General features: G+C 41.6%; 1 protein-coding gene across 3 annotated transcripts; it reads left to right on the top strand.

Annotated features, from left to right (window-relative positions):
* Positions 1–332: 332 nt before the first annotated feature.
* Positions 333–20415, top strand: mxra7.L (matrix-remodelling associated 7 L homeolog). Of its 3 annotated transcripts, XM_041576259.1 has the most exons (5): positions 333–770; positions 12661–12721; positions 14865–14961; positions 15815–15879; positions 17298–17712. In XM_041576259.1, exons 1-4 carry the CDS (start codon positions 411–413, stop codon positions 15846–15848), a joined length of 552 nt encoding a protein of 183 aa, XP_041432193.1. In that variant the 5' UTR covers positions 333–410; the 3' UTR covers positions 15849–15879; positions 17298–17712. The 3 variants fall into 3 exon arrangements, with proteins under 3 accessions (XP_041432193.1, XP_041432192.1, XP_018090869.1); XM_041576258.1 differs by lacking the exon at positions 15815–15879 and having other exon boundaries at positions 334–770; XM_018235380.2 differs by lacking the exons at positions 15815–15879; positions 17298–17712 and adding an exon at positions 20066–20415 and having other exon boundaries at positions 379–770.
* The last annotated feature ends 1221 nt before the right edge of the window (positions 20416–21636 follow it).

Raw genomic sequence — 21636 nt, 5'->3', positions numbered from 1 at the left:
TCATGTATGTTGAACTATACTGTAAGGGAAACAATGTAGCAGCTATCACGAGTTGTGATACTTGTTTATGGAATATAAGGAAACATGTATGGGTAACAATATGGCACTTCCCACTAAATAGAAATATTACTATTTTAGAGGAAATAACTGGACAAAGACTATTTCTAAATATTTTCCATGAAAGAGCCATGAATGTGACTATACATGTAATTACAGTGGACTTGTTTGGTCCTCTGGCTCCCTGTGATCCAAGGAAGGAGGAGTGATGTGACTGGGAAAGGAATCCTGTTAGAAAAGGCGGGCCAAGGGAATGACAGCTGTGTTGTGGAAGGGGCAGCTGGGAGGAGAAAGGATCATTCCAGTGTGCTCAGTCCCAGAGCAGAACAAAAGCCTCCTGAGCCCCAGCCAGCATGGAGTACGCAGCAGAATACTCCTTTGCCCTGCCACTCATATTCACAGCCTTGGCCGTGGTCCTAGCCACGTTGCTGCTCAAACTACGCTCCGGAGGGGGGAAACCTCAGGCTGAAGTTGCGGAGGAAGACAAGGAAAAAGTAACGGAGACTTTGGAAAAAGAGGAAAGGATACAGGAAGAAATTGCAGAGGCTACGGAGGTGACGGATGACACAGATAGTGGAAAGATTCCGGTGGAGGAAATTGGGGCAAGAGAAGAGCCACCTCTAGAGGAGGCAAAAGAGCCAGAGGCAGTACAATCTCCAGCCAATAAGACAAGGACCCCCAGCCAATCAAGCCAGGAGGAAGATGACAGTAAGGTAAGTGCACCCCCATCCAGCAACACATTGCTTAGCGCTATCTCACTACCCACCCAAAAAACAGGGTACCAATGTGTAATTGTCATGATCCAGATGATATACAGCTGCTGGTTTTCATGCCAGTCTTGTCCCCCCCCATTACAGTAATATAACTGCAGTCACTACACTGAGCAAGAAGATGGGAATCCATGGAATGTTCCAAAACTACTGCCTTGAATAGTGCTGGATTCCTGCATCAGCTCAGGCAGGGGTGGGGCTGAATGAGTTTAACATTTATTGAAAGGAAATTATAACCTGCTTCTAGGTTGGCATACCATAATTAACTATATATATATCTGGCCCTGTGGGGGGAGCTGCCATATTGTTTTCTTTAGAGAGTACAGTATAAGGCTATAGCTTATCCCCAGAACATTCCTTCACTGTATATTTGTATTTATACATATGGGTTAGTGTTGCCATATTGTTTCCCTTTATAATCTTTATAACATTATTTATAATCTTACACAAATTCGCAGCGCTAATTGTACAGAGTAGAAAAAAGAGAAGAAGAACAGGCATTATAAACGAGTATTGATGTACAGAAATTTAGTGGCATGTGCTAAAGAGGTTCCTGCTCCATAAAGCTTACAATCTACATAATATGTATTTATACATATGAGTAGAAAGTGCCATAGTGTTTCCCTTAGAAAGTACAAAATGAGAGTACAGCTTATTGTGTGCCCAGAACATTCTTTCTTCGTATAAACTTGTGACTTGGAGCTGCCATATTGTATGTCCTGGTGACTATTCTCTATAAGCCTCTAACGAGTCGCAACCTGTAATTACCATAATGTAAAGTTCTACTGATGGTTTTAGGAACTGTTGAATGGAAAGTGAGTTGGGGTCTATTCAGTATAGGGCTACAGAGCCTAAAAAAGTTATATGTCAGTATCGAGGATGTCCCATCGGCAGCCACAGGCTGTTTTACACTACAACTCCCAGCATGTCTCAACAGCCTTCGACTGGGACAGCTGGTGGTCTTAGTTTTGACATGGCTGGAGTATATGTATGTTGCTGTGTTCCTGTATCTGCTTGCGTATCATAACTGTATGTGCCAGGCTGTGCATGTGCTGTCTGTTTCTCGCTGTATGATGTCTGTGTCTTTGTATTACAGCTTGGTGTTTATCTATCTGTTTACCAGGCAGATGCCATCCTGGGATATTTGGTAGCCTACCCCCACCCCTGTGTCAGTCTGTCTGTCTGTGTTTGCTCTGGATTCTACAATCTCACTGTAGAATGTGAATAGCCAGAAGCAGACTGATTTCCTCCCAACATTCCAGCTCCTGCACCCATTCTATGCCAACGGCACCAGCTGAACACACTACTCCCTGTCTCCTACTGGAATCCCAGGGACACATTCTAACTTTAGAGATCAGAACTATGGCTTTATATAGCTGCCAACTGTACCCGCCCTGTGCCCATTGGTAGCTAACATAAGCCTCTACGGGATACTTCATTATTTAGTACCGCCCCAGCCAACAGGCAAATTCCATATCACCAATTATTTCAGCCCTGGTTGTCAGAATTTAAAGGAGAACTAAAGCTTAACAAAGAAGTAAGCTAAAAATTGTGCATGTTATGCGCTTCACCCAGAATCCTTTTAAAATGACACTAGTGCAAAGGTTTCAGGCATCAATTTAAGTGCAATGTTACACTGTATAAAATAAAAGATGCTTTTTGATTCTTAACTTTAAAGCAGGACAGGACTGCTGCTTACAATTGGGATCAGATAGGATCTGTGCCACTGAGACAGAATGCTCTGTTATAAAGATAGCTAGAATCTCAGCCATAAAGCAAGACAGGACTGCTGCTTACAAAGGAGATCAGATAGGATCAGTGCCAATGTGACAGAATGCTCTGTTATAAAGATAGCTAGAATCTCAGCCATAAAGCAGGACAGGACTGCTGTTAACAATGGGGGTCAGATAGAATCTGTGTCACTGTGACAGAATGCTCTGTTATAAAGATAGCTAGAATCTCAGCCATAAAGCAGGGCAGGACTGTTGCTTACAATAGGGATTGGATAGGATCTCTTTCACTGTGACAGAATGCTCTGTTATAAAGATACCGTAGCTAGAATCTCAGCCATAAAACAGGACAGGACTGCTATTTTATAAGAGATAAGAGACAGAGACAGATGTTTCATTCATCAAAAGTGATTATAATTCTTTTTTTCACAATGAAGTGTTCCCCAATGCTTCTCTGCTTGATCAAATATTAAAGTGTTTTTCATCTGCGCATACAAAGATTAAGTTTTGATGGCAGGGTTCCCTTTAATTACTTCTATAATCCAGGCAGATCTTCCAGGACTGGAATTGCCTTTTCTGTATTCCCCATTGAAATATGCAGTCTAAAATTAAAATTCCAGAAAATAAAACGTAGACCACATTATATAATTTTGTACAACCATTGCAGCATAAGGGTTAAGGTCTTTTACCCAAGAGGCTCTGTAGCAGAGCAGGCCAGGCATTAGACAGCTGCATTCCCCTTTGCTTACAGATGTGAAGCTAAGATTTCTTTATAAGGTAGTGATGGGAAAACCTAATGACTTTCATATGTTGTTGAACTACAGTTCCCAGAATCCTCTGGCAGGGCATGCTGGAAGTTTAAGTCAAAAAAAATTTGGAAGTTTGTACAGTATTTTAGTGTTGCACAAACATGGTGTAAGGGCATAGGAAATTAAGGGAATACTTTAAAATTAGAGGGAAATATAACTGAAGCAGGAGGGTTAAACATCTCATTCCCCTGTGAGTCACTGCTGCAAAAATGTAGCGATCCAACCTTACAAGGCAAAGTTCCCTGGAACCTGACTCATTGCATCTTCCTTCAGTTTGAGCTCCCTCGTATCTCTGTGTACAGCATGGAAACATCCCAAATCCTTTCCCTCTGTGTTTATTATACTATTGCCCTCTTGTGCTTTTCAGCTCCTCCATTGTTCCCATCTCTCCATTGTTCCATCATCTGTTGCACCCACTCACCATCCTCAACTTCTGATTCAGTCCTGCCCTGCTTTATGGCTGAGATTCTAGCTATCATTGTGACACAGCTCCTATCTGATCCCCATTGCAAGCATCAGTCCTGTCCTGCTTTATGGCTGAGATTCTAGCTATCTTTATAACAGAGTATTTTGTCACAGTGACACAGATTCTATCTGATACCAATTGTAAGCAGCAGTTCTGTCCTGCTTTATGGCTGAGATTCTAGCTATCTTTATAACAGAGCATTCTGTCACAGTGACACTGATCCTATCTGATACCCATTGTAAGCAGCAGTCCTGTCCTGCTTTATGGCTGAGATTCTAGCTATTTTTATAACAGAGCATTCTGTCACAGTGACACAGATACTATCTTATACCAGAGGTGAGCCAAGCTGACTGGGCAACTTAGGCAACCCAACTGGCCACCTCGCCCCCTCACACGCGGTGACAAGTGGCGGAGGGGGCAAGAGAGCCCACTGGGGGTAGACAGAAGAGGTACCTGTCCATTGCCCCCCCATTTTTGTGCCCTAGGTAGGTGCCTCTTCTGCCTACCCTTAGTTCCAGTCCTGGCTGATACCCATTGTGAGCAGAAGCCCTGCCCTGCTGTATGGCTGAGATATAGATATTTGTTTTGAGCCTTCTGTTATTTGTGTCTCACAGAGTATTCGGCTGGGCTGGGAATAGGCAGTGGAACTAAGGAGATTTAGAGATTAAAGCATCTAATTCTTCACAGAGAGCAACTGTGAGGCCGAGCACTGTATCAGGGCTGTGATGTAACCAATACATTACTGAGCGCCTGGTTTATTGCCATGATTCCTGTGTAGTGTTGTTTACACAAGTAATGCCCAACCTTGTGAGATTTTAAACTACAACTCCCAGCATCCCCAATAGCCAACAAGGTATGCCCAACCTACTGCCCCCAACTGTTGCTGAACTACGACTCATAAAATCCCACTGATAACCTTTAGCTATTGTAGATCACCCATTTTAGATACAGTAATCTAACAACACACAGCAATCTTCAGACTATAAAACATGGAAGAGCATTAGTGTGATGATCCTTCAGATTTATATGTTTGAAAAAGTATTCATTTAGGATGTCTGCTGCATTGGATTTTAAGCAGGCTCTCAGAGAGTAATGCAACCGTTTAGGATATGAATTTTATGTCTGGGTTTAAAGGGTCACTATATCTGCAAAACATTCTTCTGAATTATTTTTAGTTCAGGGGAATACCTATGCTGTTTTATGGTATCTCTCTGTACATGCTATGAGCTAACCTAGTGGACTGTTCCTGCTGAATTGTGCTTAATACAGGGGAATACCTATGCTGCTATAGTTTTATGTTGTTTCTCTATACAGGCTATGAGTAAAACTATGGGCATACCTCCCAACATTTTGGAAATAAAAAGAGGGGGATTTTTTTTGACCACGTCTATTTTGTGGCCACACCCCCTAATTACCATGTTCGTTGTACAAAATTTGGCAGGTTATGAAAGTTTGAACATATTTCTGTGTTTTTTTTCAGTTATGGCAGTTTTGCTAATGAAGGTGAATTGCCCTTTAAGCTGTGAGTCTAACTTTTCCCAAGGGACCTCCTTATCTAAATTGTTACAATTACCTATTTGCTTTTCTCAAAATTGTTACAAAGTAAATTAGTTGTACCTGGTGGCTGTTCTTGGCTCTCTGCCAAAAGCCAATTAAGTTAGAAACTTTGTTTCTTTTTCTGGCTGTTCAGTGCAGAGAAAGTCGGGACTTTTCAGTACAAACGCAGGACTGTGGGTTGAGCTGTCAAAAGCAGGACTGTCCTGCTGAAAACGGGACAGTTGGGAGGTATGCTATGGGACTGCTCCTGCTGGATTGTGCTTACTACAGGGGAATATTTATGCTGACATAGTTTTATAGTATCTCTCTGTATAGGCTATGAGCAAAATTAGGAGGCTGTTGCTACTTTATTTTGCTTAGTACAGGGGAATACCTATCCTGCCATAGTTTTATGGTGTTTCTCTGTACAGGCTATGAGCAAACCTATGGGACTGTTTCTACTGGGTTGTGCTAAGTACAATACAATACATCTCCTAATATATTTATGTGATATATGTACAGGCTATGAGGAGACTGTTCTTTTCACTATATACAGGGGAATACCTATAGCATGGAGCAGTTGAAATTGTGCAGGGGGGGGCACAATTCCAGTAATTATGTGTTTAGCACACTAAACCCTAGATCAGGGATGCCCAAAAGGTATATTGGGATCTACCAGTAGACTTTTAGCTGGTGATCAGTAGATCTCAAGACACTGTCAACAAACAGCTTGTCTAAATCACCCTCCTATGTCATGCTTTTCATTCAGATATTTATTATGTTAAGGTTACATAAAAAATAGTTAAATAGTTAGTGTTAAATATAGCAATATAACTGCTCTCATAAATCAATACAATATTTAAGTAATATTTTCCACAGAACAGAATGCTAACAATGCTTTTATGGATGTAGATCATAATGGGACAACATCACTATAAGTAGACCCCTCATTAGTAAAGTATGGACATTCCTGCACTAGATCATTGTTAGAGAAGCCATTTCCTCATGGCTTATTGTCATACAAAGCTCTGCCATTTGTTGGAATCCCCAGGGCCCGGCTTACTGTGAACTGTTTGTTTGACCTTGATGCCCCTACATTTTCCAGTGTAATATATCATCATCCAGGCAGGAATGTTGCTCACATGGAGAACAGTTCCCCTTTCTTAGTAATCATACGTTGTGCATAACTAAAGTTATTGCTATGAAATCACCGCAAAGCAATAGGTGGATACCAAACAGCTTGGCTAAGTTGCTTGCAGCAGGAGTAAATGTTACCGACAGCCGGGCACAGGGCCGGATTTACATAGTGGGCACCCCTAGGCCTGCTGCCATTCGTCGCCCCTGTCCCCTCCCCTCGTTTGTGCAAATTTTCATCATCTGGATCAGAGCAATCGGGATTGGCGCATGGGAAATTAAAAAACTTATTGTATCTCCAGCACAACCCCAGTGTTTTTGAACCAATGTGGGTATGGTTGGGCAGCATGCCGTCCCCCTAGAATCCAGCCTTGGTGGCCTCTCCACAAATCCGGGCCTGGCCGGGCACCAGAATCTGCTACAGCTTTGTTGCATTTTTATTGTTGTCAGATCCTAGATGTATTGAATGGTATTGCATTTGAACTACAACTCCTAGGAACCTTTTAGGTGGTACAGTCAGTCATAGTTTATCTTAATAAGTGTATTATCCAGCTGTGCCCAACTCATGTGTTTGTGGCTAATAAAAACTAACAGGTTCTAGAATACAGTTATCTATTTTAATCAAAGAATGATTCCGCCACTACCATGGCGACACCCTGTTACACCTGTATTCCATTTAAAGGGTTGTTAACTTTTAGTATGATGTAGAAAATAATATTCTGGACAATTTACAATTGGTTTTATTTTTTATTATTTGTGGTTTTTGAGTTATTTAGCTTTTTAGTTTTTATTTTCTGCAAACTGGTTGCTATGGTCCAAATTACCCTAGCAACCACACATTGCTTTGAATAAGAGACTGAAATAGGAATATGAGAGGGCCTGAATAGAAAGATGAGTAATAAAAAGTAGCAATAACAGTACATTTGTAGCCTTACAGAGCATTAGTTTTTAGATGACCCCCCCATTTGAAAGCTGGAAAAAGGCAGAAGAAGAATGCAATTAATAAATAAACTATAAAAAAAATAATTTATGAAAACCAATTGACCAAGTTCCTTAGTATTAGCCATTCTATAACATACTAAAAGTTTACGTAAAAGTGAACCACTCCTTTAAGCTCCACCCCCCCCACTGGAATGGCACAATCACTCCCACAATTATAGTGGTCCTGTGCCAAATATAATGGATTATATCACACAGCCAGGGTACCTACCCTTAAGCTGCCATCAGTAATCATGGGGCCATCTCATTCTATTAAATTATCAGAGCTCTCCACCAAGGAGGCTCCAAAGATTATTCCATTGGACACCTGGGCCCCCTGGGTGTTGGCACTGGTAACATGGTCACACTCCTGATTTGTCCCGGCCACACCTGATTATGCAAAAACCCTCCCAACCCTATCTACTCCACAAGCGTTGCCCCCTTTGCTATCAACAAATCCCACTTTAATGTCTTTTAGGAAACCCTCTGCCCCTGACTGGGGTATTCCTTGTATCATCCTGATAGGGGCCTTGCAGAATCTCTTAACTACGGTCAAGGTCGGACTGGGACAACGGGACAACGGGACACCGGGTAAAAACCCAGTGGGCTCCGCTGACCCAGACCTGCACCCGCCTATGGCCCGTGCTGGTCCCTTATCAAGTCCCCCCCATAGCCCTAATTGCTGCCAAAACTACAGCACAAGTACATGTGGGGCCTGGAGAGGGGCTGTGGCTGGGGCAGTTGCCAGGAGGCCTATAGGAGGTGGCGTAGGATTGCCACCTGTTCGGTTTTGACCCAAACAGTTCGGTTTTTCTAAGGCCTGTTCGGGTCTCAACTTTCTGTTCTGTTTTCAGCCTTGTGAAACCCGAACAATAATCAGGCCAATATATGAAAACCAATTAAATACAAAGATACTCACCTTGACATGGCTCAGTTATTATCAGGTGCAGTTCATTTCTTGTTATTACAGAAACAGAAATTAGCAAATCAATCAAAAATGAGAAATAGTTTTTCTAAATGAGCATTGCTGTATTTCAGAGCTTTCTGGATAACTGATTTCTATATAACCCTGACCCAGCATCATAACTCCACGACATCATCTCTGATGTCATCATGCCCACCTGAACATCACTGCTCCACCCTCAATGCTATTTGCCCTGTCCCCTTTGTTTGGGTTTAGACATTAGCAATGGTGGCAACCCTAGGGTGGCGACAGAGGTCACTTCCAGTCTGACGCTGACTACATTTAAAAAAATAAAGCACTTCTAAATAAGCCATCTGGACACGCCTCCAGTCTATCAAGACACCAAATGACTTTGAATAAAGGTAATCGACAAAGATAGCAATCTCCGTTTTTTCAATCAGCCTCCATTGCTTCGAGGCGGGGGGGAATTGGGCAGAGGTTGCAACAAGTTCTAGTTCAGCAGCTGAAGTGCCATACTTTGAACAGTTCTACTGTCTGGGGCAGCTTCTTCTTGATTATGTTCCGCATCATTCTTAATAAGGCTAGGCAATTATTTATACATCACATGACTGCAGCCAGTTATAGATTAACACAGAGAACAATATGAGGAAGCAGGACCTGTGGGGGGACGGAACATCCTGACTGTGTGGGCAGGTCAGAAGAACAAAGGGATTAGAAGCGGCTCCACTTACCATTGGGGGCTTCCCAGTAGCCACCTGAGTGTGACTGTCCAGCCCAGACTGGGGTGGGGAGACTAGTGGTTTAAAGGAACAGTAACATCAAAAAATATAATTGATTTAATGTACTAAAAATATTATGCAGTGTTGCCCTACACTTGTAAAACTGATCTGTTTGCTTTAGAAACATTACTGTTTATATAAACAAGCTGCTGTGTAGCAATGGGGGCAGCCATTCAGAGGAGAAAAGGCTCAGATTACACAGCAGATAAACTCTGTAGAACATAATTGTGTGATTTCTCACTCACCTAATTCTGATCTTGCCTTGTGTCTAAAGCTGGCCATAGACGCAAAGATCCGATCGTACGAATCAACGTACGATCGGACTTTCCCATCTCCCGACCCTCCACTAACCATTCAGATGAAAGTCTTTACCATTCCGATCAAATAAGAACAGATCACCCAATGTTCTGCCCCTGACAGCAATCGTACGATACTTATGTCTGACAACACTAGTGACAGTCTCCCTCTGAAAATCGTACGATCGGCAATACGCGCAGAGATATTATCGGCAGGCGACAGAAATTTTCTAACCTGTCCGATCGACCAAACCACCGATCTCCGACGGACGAAAAATGTCGGGACTCTCCACACATGGTCCGAAAATCGTACGAATCCACGATTCGTACGATCGGATCTTTGCGTCTATGGCCAGCTTTAAGCTGGCCATAGACGCAAAGATCCGATCGTATGAATCATCGTACGATCGGACTTTCCCATCTCCCGACCTGCCACTAACCATTCAGATCAAATAAAGTAGTAAAAGAACAGATCAGCCAATGTTCTGCCCCTGACATCAATCGTACAAAAGTTATGTCTGACCAAAGCTAGTGACAGTCTCCCACTGAAAATCGTACGATCAGCAATACATGCAGAGATATTATCGGCAGCCAACAGAAATCTTTTAACCTGTCCGATCGACCAAACGACCGATCTCCGCCGGACGAAAAATGACGGGACTCTACACACAAGGTCCGAAAATCGTACGAATCTTTGATTGGTACGATCAGATCTTTGCGTCTATGACCAGCTTTAGGGAGGAACTCCACAGGCGATTTCGGAGCGATGCGCAAAAATGTAGGCGTCAAGTCAGATGCATCGGAAATATGGTAAGAGATTTAAATGTCGGATAAAGTTGCAGCGTTCATCCGACGTAACACGACTGTCGGATGCAGACGCATCTGAAGTTCCTGTTGCTTACCTCATGTCAGATAGTGCCGAAATCGTGCGTGGAGTTCCTCCCTTATTCCCTTCCCTGTAGATTGTAAGCTCTTTTGCACAGGGCCTTCCTGGCCTTTTGTACCGGTATTGGTTATGATGTATTACAGCGCTGCTGTAATACATCATAACCAATATTTTTTCTAATTAAAGTTTTATCTGATGGACATTAATTTTTTTCACTAATGTATTTCAAAAAAATTTTTCATAATGATATACTCCACTTATTATGATATTTTATGATTAATCTATGTATTTATTGGCTAATGCTCTTTTGTCTAGCTTATTTATTTACATCCTAACAAATTATTAATTAATTAATTAATTGATTAATGTTAACCACTCCCTCACTTCAGGTCACGTTACCTTCTCACGCTTTAAATTGGTATGTGCATAATGTGTCTGTATGCTTGATAAAGGGGGTTACCCCGAAACGTTGCATGCTGCAAATTATTTAATAAATCAGCAAGGGTTTACCCTGCTAGCAGTACCTGTGTGCCAGTGAATTTAGTTTGATCCGTATTACAGCGCTGCGGAATATGCTGGCACTATATAAATAAATCTTAATAATATCTGTTATCCACTATTTAACCTGTGCCATAAAGCCTTTTTTTTAAATTCCGCCATTGCTACACAGCAGCTTGTTTATATGAACTATAGTAGTGTTTCTGAAGCAAACAGATCAGTTTCACCAGTGCAGGGTCACAGTACATGATATTGTCATTACTTTAAAACACTTTCATTTTTTTTCCTTTAAAGAAGAAAATTAATTTGATTTGTGGCCAAGTAACATCTTGGGGCACCTCTGTCTTACTAATACCCCCATCCGTATGTGAGGCCAAATGATATTTGATTGAATCACTAACTTGCCCAGTCAGGATACATAGGAAATCAGCGGTTTAGCTACAGAGGAAGCAGACCCTGAGGCTGCAAGGGCGCGCCACGAGGCCTTACTTAATGAGTCATTTTAATATGTATTGGTAAAACTGGACAACCTCTGAATATTTTGGGGGCCTTAAAATGATTTTGCTGTGGAGCCCAGTAACATCTAGTTATGTCACTGCAGGAAATAGAAAGGGTGGGATTTCTATATAGCCAATGTACAATGTTGTGGCTGGAACTGCAAAATGAAGTCTGAGCAACTTCTCTGTCACAAAGGATGTCTTCGTGTCCATAGAAGATCCCCCTTGTGTGGCCTGGCTCTGTGCATTCCCTCCGTACCATTAGCCTCTGTCGGGCAGCAGACAGTGCAGCCTTGTATTAGCCAGAGTGCCATTCTGTCTATATTACTGTTAGTGTCAGCAGATGTTAGTGATTATCAGTGTGAGTGTGGCAAGCTGCCATGTCTCTGAGAACTAGCCAGTCTCTATTACTGACCATGTATGAACAAAATAACTGGGAAATGTTAGGCTGAAAGGGAAAATGTAGTCTTTATAGGTACTGAGCAAGAGGGAATACCTTCAGTGTTTTTATTGGAGCAGATACAGTGAACTAAGCAAGCATCATCCACAGGTACCAACAGCAAAAAGTAGTTTCAGTAGAAGAATACACCAACATAAGGAATAATATGGCAGCTCCCTCCCATATTTAGGGGCAGATTTATCAAGGATCGAATTGAAATTAGAATTTTTCAAATGTCGAGTTTATTTTAGTGTAATTCGACTGGGGAACAGTTTAAAAAAAATAAAAAATTTGAATTTCGAAATTCATCATGTCAATTTAAGAATTCGAATTCGACTATTCGCCATCTCAAACCTACTGAATTGGTGTTTTAGCCGATGGGGGACCTCCTACAATCAATTTGGAGTCGTTTGGTCGACTTTTAAAAAAAAAATCTAATTCGTTTTGAGTTTGACAGTCGATCCTATTGACCTGAATTTAAAAAAAATTTAATTTTTAAATAAATAAGATTTTTTTCGCATTTCGAGTTTATTTTTGCAGAAACTGCCGTAACTACAAAATTCTACCCTTGATAAATCTGCTCCTGTAGTGTATAAATGTTACAGGGTAACACTTTTGAAACGAAAAAATAACAAAAGTGATAGAAAGCTGAATCCTTTAATAAATGCGAATACACAAAGTAGGAATATTCCGAGCTCAATATACATTTTAGGCTGTATATTTTGTGAATAACAAATGGCAGAAATCCCATGAAAGGTTATTGCCATATGATGTTAGTGCCAGAGTACAGGGGTGAGTTAATGAGAACAGGCACTATCAGGGGCTTATTATTAGACTTCTCTGTCTTTTTCACTTTCCAGGAGGACGATTTGGAGACAGAAAGTGATAAAGTGCTGAAGATCAGTGAAGCTGATGATGCAGGTGAGTAGTTATTAAATATATGTATAACTGGTTAAAGGGGTTGTTCACCTTTAAAAAAAACTTTGAGTATGATGTAGAGAGTGATGTTCGGAGACAATTTGTAATAAGTTTTCATTTTTTTTATGTGTGGTTTTTGAGTTATTTTTTTATTTTTTTTATTCAGCATCTCTCCAGTTGGCTTTCTGCAATATAATTGCTTGGATCCAAACTACCCTAGCAACTATGTATTGTTTTGAATAAGGGAATGGAATATTAATAGGAGATGGCATTAATAAAAATATGAGTAATAAAAAGTAGCAATAACAAAAGCTGTGTAGGCTTGATGGACTGCTGGGTGGGTGATATTATTCCAACTTGCAGTGCAGCAGTAAATAGTGACTAAAGTTTAGTAGAGCACAAGTCACATGACTGAGGGCATCTGGGAAACTAACAACATGTCTAACCCCATTTAAAAATTAGATTAGTTTTAAAAAAATTCGATTTAACAATTGCTCTTTTTGAAAAACAGATTTTAGAGCAGAATTCTGCTGGGGCAGCACTATTAACTGATTCATTTTGAAAAAAGACAAAACAAAACATGTTTTCCAGTGACAGAATCCATTTAAATATATTTATAGTCCTTTTTATACATAGCAGTTAATGTCTGAGACAATTCGCTTATTAATAGGTTTCCTTCAGATGCCTGCAGGGTCTCCACATAGGTGGAGGGGGTGGTCCCAGTCTGTCTGCTAACAGCCTGACTCTAACCAGAGCCATCTGAACGTCTAGCTTTGTCTGCCCAGCAGTTTTATCTGTACTTGTTTGTGCAGATCCACTGACCCTATCAACACTCCTTTCACATCGACCTATCAAATCTCTGCACTCAGTATTAGCATTGCTAGTTAGATTTAAAGAGATACTGTCATGGTTTGTTATAGTAGCGTAACTAAAAGCTGCCGGGCCATGTCGTTCTTGTGGATTCAAAAATGTGTGGGGCTTGCATAAAGGCTGCAAGCCTTTTTCATTATAGGAGTTTTTGAATAATTGAGAGGGATGGGGGGGGGGTTGGCTGTTCATGCCAGGAACATTCTATTTGTTGCCAGGGCCACCACCCAGGGGGCCAGATGACTAGTGGATTCATAATTGAGAGGGCAGAGGGACTTGCTAACTTAGTAGTATGGGGCCCCATGATTACTGATGGTGCCCTGCCACCCCCCATACACACAAACAGAGGGGTCACACTGGGGGGAAAAAACAGATTCCCCAATGTGACCCCTTCTCAGAAGAACGGCAAGAACAAGTATGCTTCAATTGTAGGAATGGGCCTTGGCCTGTCCCTTTAATAGAAGTGGGCACTGTGAATGGCAGAGAACAAGGGAGCCTGTTCTAAAGTGGGATGCTTGTAGGCTCAGGGGAAATAAGCAATGCAGCAGAATGTCTGCCTATTCCTGGAATTGCTGCCAGGAGACTTAGTAATAAGTTCCCACAAGAGCAGATATAAAGGAAAACTAACTCCATAGTGCGTCTTGCTCCTATGTGAAATGCATTGTAGCATTCTAACATATTTATATGATACTAAATTATTTAGTCTATCTATCATCTATCCAACCATCCAGGTTGTCCTACATAATTCTGCCATCAGCAAATATGTACCTGTATTAGGTAATCCTCTATCCATGTACCATGTACCAAACCCAACAACAAATGATTATGTGACATTGTCCTCTATCCATGTACCATGTACCATGTACCAAACCCAACAACAAATGATTATGTGACATTGTATCAGTGTTTTGCTCTGGCAAATTCCAAGTTGATCATATCTACTGCCAATCCCATTGTCCAACTTCCTTCTTACTACATCATAAAAAGCAATTACATTTATTTAAGATGTTTTGTCCCTCATAAAGCCATGCCGTTTCCTACTTTTAATGTCAACTTTCAACAGATGTCAGACTTACTGGCCAATAGCTACCAGTTAGATCGTGTTTCCTTTCAAAATGGATTCTCAGAAAATTAGAAACAGTGGCCTGGGTAAATCTGACCTAAGCTCTCTAAGTACCCGAGGGTGTATTCAATCAGGCCCTGGGGCCGTGTTCATGTATCTTTTTGCCTGTTTGTCCATGTTTTTGATACATTCTCTTCTTCCATGATATTTATTTAGATGATGAAGATTCTTCCTTTAAATACCTTCCTGGAAAGATGCGTGGAAGCGAGTTCCAAAAGATATTCACCAAAGATGAGCTGGACGAAGAGCAGAGGTCAGTCATCTGTATCGGGCAAATGACCTAAACAATAACTCTCTGCGCAACCCATATTTGGAGATGCTGGGAAATGTAGTTTAAGGCTCATTTACTAATGCATCCACAAGTGTAGCAGATGTAATTATGACTATGAAGATTTTCATTCATCCAGGTCATAGTATATCTAGTATAGGTCAATCTAAAAACAACTGGACTTGCTGAGTAATCAATGAAGATGTTTCACTACTCATCCGAGCAGCTTCTTCAGTTCAACTGACTGGTGTGGGAAGTTCTCGGCATTGACCTATACTAGATACAGATGTAATTATGTGTGGCCACATTTATCCAGTAAATCTAGTAAGAAATGTTGCATGTGCATGTGGGTGGGGGGAAACATGGTGAATTGCAGCCAAAAAAAATTCCAGCAGTAAGAGAAGGCTACAGGGAGTTACAGTATAGCTGAGCAACAGCCGAAGGACTGCAAATTAGGCACCCCTGTTCCAAATCCTGAAAATATTAGTGTTTATATCAAATCACACTGTTTTATTTGTAATGTTGTAGAAAACAATGCACTCTAGGTACTGCACTGAAGAGCTTGCAATCTATTCACTGCCACTGATCGGGGCATACATGTTTATTTTGGTCGCATCCACTTTAAAAGCCTTCCTTTATTTTTGCAACGTGAGTGTTTTTTGACCAGTCCGCTTTGACTGAACTGAAATGAAGTATGATAAGATGAAATAAGATGAAAAGAAGATAAGATGAAATAAGTACCCTGCCTGATAAGCGGCTGCCCCCAGAGCAAGCTGCCAGTGGGCTCAGGATCCATGAAGCACACCCCTGTGATATGTGTAATGCATTTTCCTTTCAGGATTGAGTTGACTTCTGACTTCACATCCCTGTAAATTGACAGTGCCCAAACACTGTTCCTATGTGGTAAGATTCTGCTCCCCCCCCCCGTGTTAGTGATAACCTGCCCCCATCCCCGTACTACTCATTAATTTGTCTACTACACCAGCCCTGAATTCCCCACATCTGTTTTACTCACCATCACAAAGCCCATTACTACTGTACTTCCAGCAAAAAAGGGGTTAAAGTTTTAATTCCTAGAACAGGAGCACTTTTGTATGAAAAAAATAATTTGTAAGTTCTGTGACCCATAGCGTGTTATTCTGTAAACCTCTCAGTATAACCAAACTTTTCCTATCACTCCCTACAATGTCATAACTCATCCTATTGCTCCAAATACCACTCCCTAACTCCTTCTATTGCTCCCTTTAACTCCTCTCTCTGATCCTCGTAAACCATGCACTACTGCACTTTTTTTTAATGAGAATTAAGTTGAACACTGCTCCCCTCTAGTGTTCTTAAGAAAGAACTGCATTGTGTTTGGATTTGGCTGTGCTGCCAAGACATTAGCCCCTTAACTGCTGGAGCCCCCACCCCACATTCCATTCCTTGTAAATGCAGTGTATTTTGAGCACCCATATAAAACTTACACATACGTTTTGTTTCCTGCTAGCCCTCATTGACTGCAGTTATGTAAATTGCTTGGTCTGTTATATAACTGCTTTCATTATTGTTATCAAACCACAATGGGGATTGGCTGAGTTTTGGGAAATAAAACCATATCTTGTGGCTTCACTGGTTTAGGTAATAAGTTTATATACCCAACTCATAGGCAGATTTTTACCTGTTTATTACCCTGTTTATTACCCTTAAGTTGATAAAATAGATGGCATAGATTGTTATGTGTCCAGAAGGCTACTTCTCCATATATCTGTATTTATATGTATATTTAGTGAGGGGGGGCCATATTGTTAGGCCTTGATGTTTCCTGATATTGCACAAAAAGATATCATAACTCGTGATAACTGCCATGTTGTTTCCCTTAGACAGTACAGTATGAGGGTATAGCTTATTGTGTGTCCAAAACATTCCTTCTCTGTATATTTGTATTTATACATATGGGTAGGAGGTGCCATATTGTTTCCCTTAGACAGTACAGTATGAGGGTATAGCTTATTGTGTGCCCAGAACATTCCTTCTCTGTATATTTCTATTTATACTTATGGGTAGGAGGTGCCATATTGTTTCCCTTAGACAGTACAGTATGAGGGTATAGCTTATTGTGTGCCCAGAACATCCCTTCTCATATATATATATATATATATATATATATATATATATATATATATATATATATATATATATATAGTGAGAGGTGCCAGCTAACCAAGCTGGTTCCCACTATTCCACTAAAAGGAAACACAACTTGCTACAAGACTAAAGCACCTTTGGCACAGTTCATTCAGTCTGAAATACCTTATTCCCTTTTCTCTTTCTCCTTACAGATCTGAAGATGATATGAAGCTTCCCTTAGACACCAGCTAAAGAGATTTTCTGAAATTATGAAATTTTCCATTTACCCCCCCCCCAAACCCCACCAAAAGCTAAAATAAAGTATTAATTCCCCAAGGGATGTGCATAGATCTTATAGACAAGAAGGTGGGAGTTGCAGAAAATCTTCTCTCGATGAGGACTTATACTGGATGCAATGAGAGTTTGCCTTGCTTTCTTTATTCATGATGGGGGTTTGATTCCCCCCACTTTTAAAGTGTATTACGTGGCTTCCGCATGCCAGGTTGGAGGCGCAATAGCCAGCCTATTACTATGCAAGTTACGCCTTAAGTTCATGTAGATGCATTAGGTGATGCACACAGTTCTTCTCTGTACATGCTGGGACGAGAGAATAAAATATCAGACTTTTATTAGAGTCCGCCATGCTTTTTTTAAATTTTTTTTTGCATTTTTAATATAAAAAGTATGTTTGGGGGGTTTATTGAGATTTTGTAGTAGCATATTACATCAGTTTCATATTATAGTTCCTCACCTTCTGCTCAGCGCCGGATTTAACTTTTGCGCGCCCCTAGGCCGCGCGGTCCGACCAGGCGGCCGCGCGGTCCGACCAGGCGGCCGCGCGGTCCGACCAGGCGGCCGCGCGGTCCTAGCGCCCGCCTTCCCAGCGTGCCGGTGAAAAAACGCCGGCGCAGCTGGTGCAGTTGAACGGCGGCTGGGCGGCATGCCGCCCCTATTTCTTTGCCGCCCTAGGCCCGGGCCTATGCGGCCTTGCCGCAAATCCGGGCCTGCTTCTGCTCACCAGAACTCCTCTCTCTGTCTCCTCCTCCTGTAAATTTCTTTTTCCTAACTTTCATGCTGTAGAACCCATAAAATGCAAAAAGACGAATGACGAGATGAATATTGGGACTTATAATAATGCAAAGGAAATACATAGGATCCATTATCTGGAAACCCATTATCCAGAAAGCTCCGAATTATGGAAAGGCAATCTGCCATAGATTCCATTTTATCCAAATGATCGAAATTTTTAAAACAGATTTCCTTTTTCTCAGTAATAATAAAACAGTTGTACTTGATCCAAACTAAGATATAATTAATTCTTATTGGGAGCACAACCAGCAACATGATTTTCTAGTAGACATAAAGGAGAATTCAACCATAAAGTAAAAAAACCTCTACCCTACAAAGACCCCCCTCCCCCCCCAGCCTAGCTGCTACCCCGGGCAAATGCCCCTAACTCTTTACCTACCCCTCTGTGCAGATTCTGTCTAGCGGAGTTCATGGCAGCCATCTACTTGTCTTCGGTAATCTTCGGGTAGTAAGTGCCGTATCAGTGCATGCACACCGCACTCATTCTGAAGATTGCTTAAGATGTTCTATGAACTCCGCTGGACAGAATCTGCACCTACGATTGAGTAAAGGGTTAGGGGCATTTGCCCGAGGGGGAAGCTAGGCTGGGGAGGAGCAGGGCTGGAACTAGGGGTAGGCAGAGGCACATGCCTAGGGCGCAACGTACCTCTTCTTTCAGCCTACCCCTGGTCCAGACCCTTTCTCTCCCAACAGCAGTCAACATCGCACTTCCGTGCGTGCTGACTTCCCCTCCACTAATTTAAATATTGGGCACGCATGTGCATTTCTGGACACAATCGCATGCACAGTTCCAGACACACGTGCATGCGCAGTCCAGGCCATGCAGGCAAGGGGGCGAATTAGCCGGCCGAGTTGCCTTGGGCTCCCGGTTGGCTTGGCCCGGGCCTGGGGAGGAGGGGGGTCTGTGTAGGGTTGGAGGGTAGGGTTTTTTTTTACTTTACGGTCAAATTCTCCTCCTTTAAAGGAGAACTAAAACCCCTTTCTAATAAAAACCCCTACCCTCCATAGCCCTCCCCCCCTGCTCCCCCCATGCACAGGAGTTAACCCAAGTAAATACCCCTAAACCGGTAATTACCCCTTGTTGTAGAGTCAGCGCAGCGGAGCTCACAGGGGCCATCTTTAGCTGCTTCGGTAATCTCAGTAGGAAGCTCCATATCGACGCATGCGCAGTTGGAGCATTTTCCTGGTTCGCTACAACTGCACATGCGCGGAAAGTGACAGAAATTATCGAAGCACCGGAATATATATTCCGGAATATTACTGAAGAGGCTAAAGATGTTCTGCTGCGCTGAATCTGCAACAAGGGGTAATTACAGACTTAGGGGGATTTACTTGTGTTAACTCCTGTGTGGGGGGAGCAGGGAGGGGGGCTATGGAGGGTAGAGGGTAGGGGTTTTTTTTATTAGAAAGGGGGTTTAGTTCTCCTTTAAGTTATGAAGATCCAAATTACGGAAAGATCCATTATCCGGAAAACCCCAGGTCCCAAGCATTCTAGATAACAGGTCCCATATCTGTTCTGGCCCTAAATGTAGTCTAATAACCCTGCCATTAAGAAAGAGATCAGCTCAGGAGAGAGAAATACAAATAATAAAAGTTCTGTACCAAAATAAGTATCGGTGTAGATGTTTTCACTTTCCCAAATAAAATCAATGCAAAAGGACCCAGGTTCCACACAAAAATATTTCATTGCTACACCAAACTGTCTGTTCTCCTTCACCCCTCCCTGAAATCAGGAAGTTTTATTCAGCTTTAAAGTGGTAGCTACCAGAGTCCCAGAGGCAACTTCTGTCTATAGATTGCAAGCTCTGCAGATGAAGTCAGAGTTGGAATCTCATATTAGGATTTTATTGCTGTTGGGCAAAAACAGATGCATTTGTGTTGTCCTTGCTAGGGTTCAAAGGGAACAACTGGGAGCCATATTTCAACTGATGGAAAACAACAAGGACACTTTCGGTGCAATGTCTGAAGAGGATCTGAAGGAGCAACTGAAACTGTACAACATGTAATTCATTACCTGATGGTAGAGGGTGATACTGCAGCACAAGACTGGTCACTAGCGTTCCGCAGTAAGGTGGCAGCATTTGGGCACACCAACTGATAAATACTAGCCCCTTTCTCTCTCTAAAAGTAACTGTGATGGTGGAGTGAAAAGTTTTGGGCTGGTAAATGTTAATTTGTCCAGTGTTTAGGTTTAGATTCTATGCTATACACATATTATCTAACGATTTCCTTTACACAGAATAATGGCTTAGTCTGTGCTCAGTATAACAGTATTTTTATACATTATATATATATATATATATATATATATATATATATATATATATATATATATATATATATATATATATATATATATATAGATAGATGGAAAGGAGGTGCCATATTGTTTCCTCTAGACCAGTGGTCCCCAACCAGTGGCTCGTGAGCAACATGTTGCTTTCCATCCAACCCCTTGGATGTTGCTCCCAGTGGCTTCAAAGCAGGAGCTTATTTTTGAATTTCTGGCTTGAAGGTAAGTGTTTGTTTCATAAAAACCAGATGTACTGCCAAACAGAGCCTCCTGAATGCTGCCAGTCCACATAGGGGCTACCAAATGGCCAATTGCAGAACTTATTTGGCAACCCCAGGAGCATTATTCATTCTTGTGTTGCTCTCGAACTCCTTTTACATCTGCATGTTGCTCACGGAAACCGGATAATATCCAGATGGACCTTCACATCCACCTCTCATTTTCAGGATAAAGACTGGTTTACTTTTGGTCACAAGCTCCAGACACAATGTTACTGCTTTTATTCAGCTCTTTTGGACTGTTCCACCACAATTTAAGAGTATGTTTAAGTGGAAGGTTTCGGAAGGGGGCACCTTTAAGCACCAAAGGAATATAAAAATATTCAGCAGGCATGCACGAGTGCAGGGTTGGACGGGACACCGGGAAAAAACATGCTGGGCCTGAAACCCCCACCGACCCAGGTCTGCTTCTGATGGTAACTGTGGGTTTTGATTGCAACTGCAGATTGCACCTGATGTCATCAGGTTTTATATTGTGTCTAAGCGACCCCATTCCGATACGGAAGAAAACAGACCCTCGGACAGCTGGGGGGGGGGGAAGGGTACCAACCAAAAATACGTTTCAATATACCTTTATGAAAAATGTCCTGTTCCAAATTTTAGTGGTATCTATTTACATTGCAGTCTCTTGAATGGGAACTATCGCAAAAATAAAAAATGTAATATAAGCTTCAGCATACTAAAATAAGAAACTTTCTAAATACAATCAATTAAAAATTCTGACCTGTTTCTGAAATAATCATCTTCACTATTCCTCTTCATTCTGTCTTCATGCAGCAGTTGGGTGTCAGATAATAATTGACAGTTGGATCCAATATATCTTATAGGGGGGACTCCTGTTCTCTAGAAGATGTATCAGAGCTCATTCTATTAAAATCACCAAACATCATG

Source organism: Xenopus laevis, chromosome 9_10L, assembly GCF_017654675.1.
Source record: "Xenopus laevis strain J_2021 chromosome 9_10L, Xenopus_laevis_v10.1, whole genome shotgun sequence".
NCBI classification, from domain to species: Eukaryota; Metazoa; Chordata; class Amphibia; order Anura; family Pipidae; genus Xenopus; species Xenopus laevis.
Note: the sequence above shows the minus strand (reverse complement) of the source record. Positions and strands in the feature narration are given on the sequence as shown.

Excerpts from the sequence above, each read along its gene's own strand:
- mxra7.L (XM_018235380.2), top strand. The coding sequence starts at position 411 with ATGGAGTACGCAGCAGAATACTCCTTTGCCCTGCCACTCATATTCACA. Across the intron at positions 771-12,660 it reads AGGAGGAAGATGACAGTAAG|GAGGACGATTTGGAGACAGA; the intron begins GTAAGTGCACCC and ends TTCACTTTCCAG. Across the intron at positions 12,722-14,864 it reads CAGTGAAGCTGATGATGCAG|ATGATGAAGATTCTTCCTTT; the intron begins GTGAGTAGTTAT and ends ATATTTATTTAG.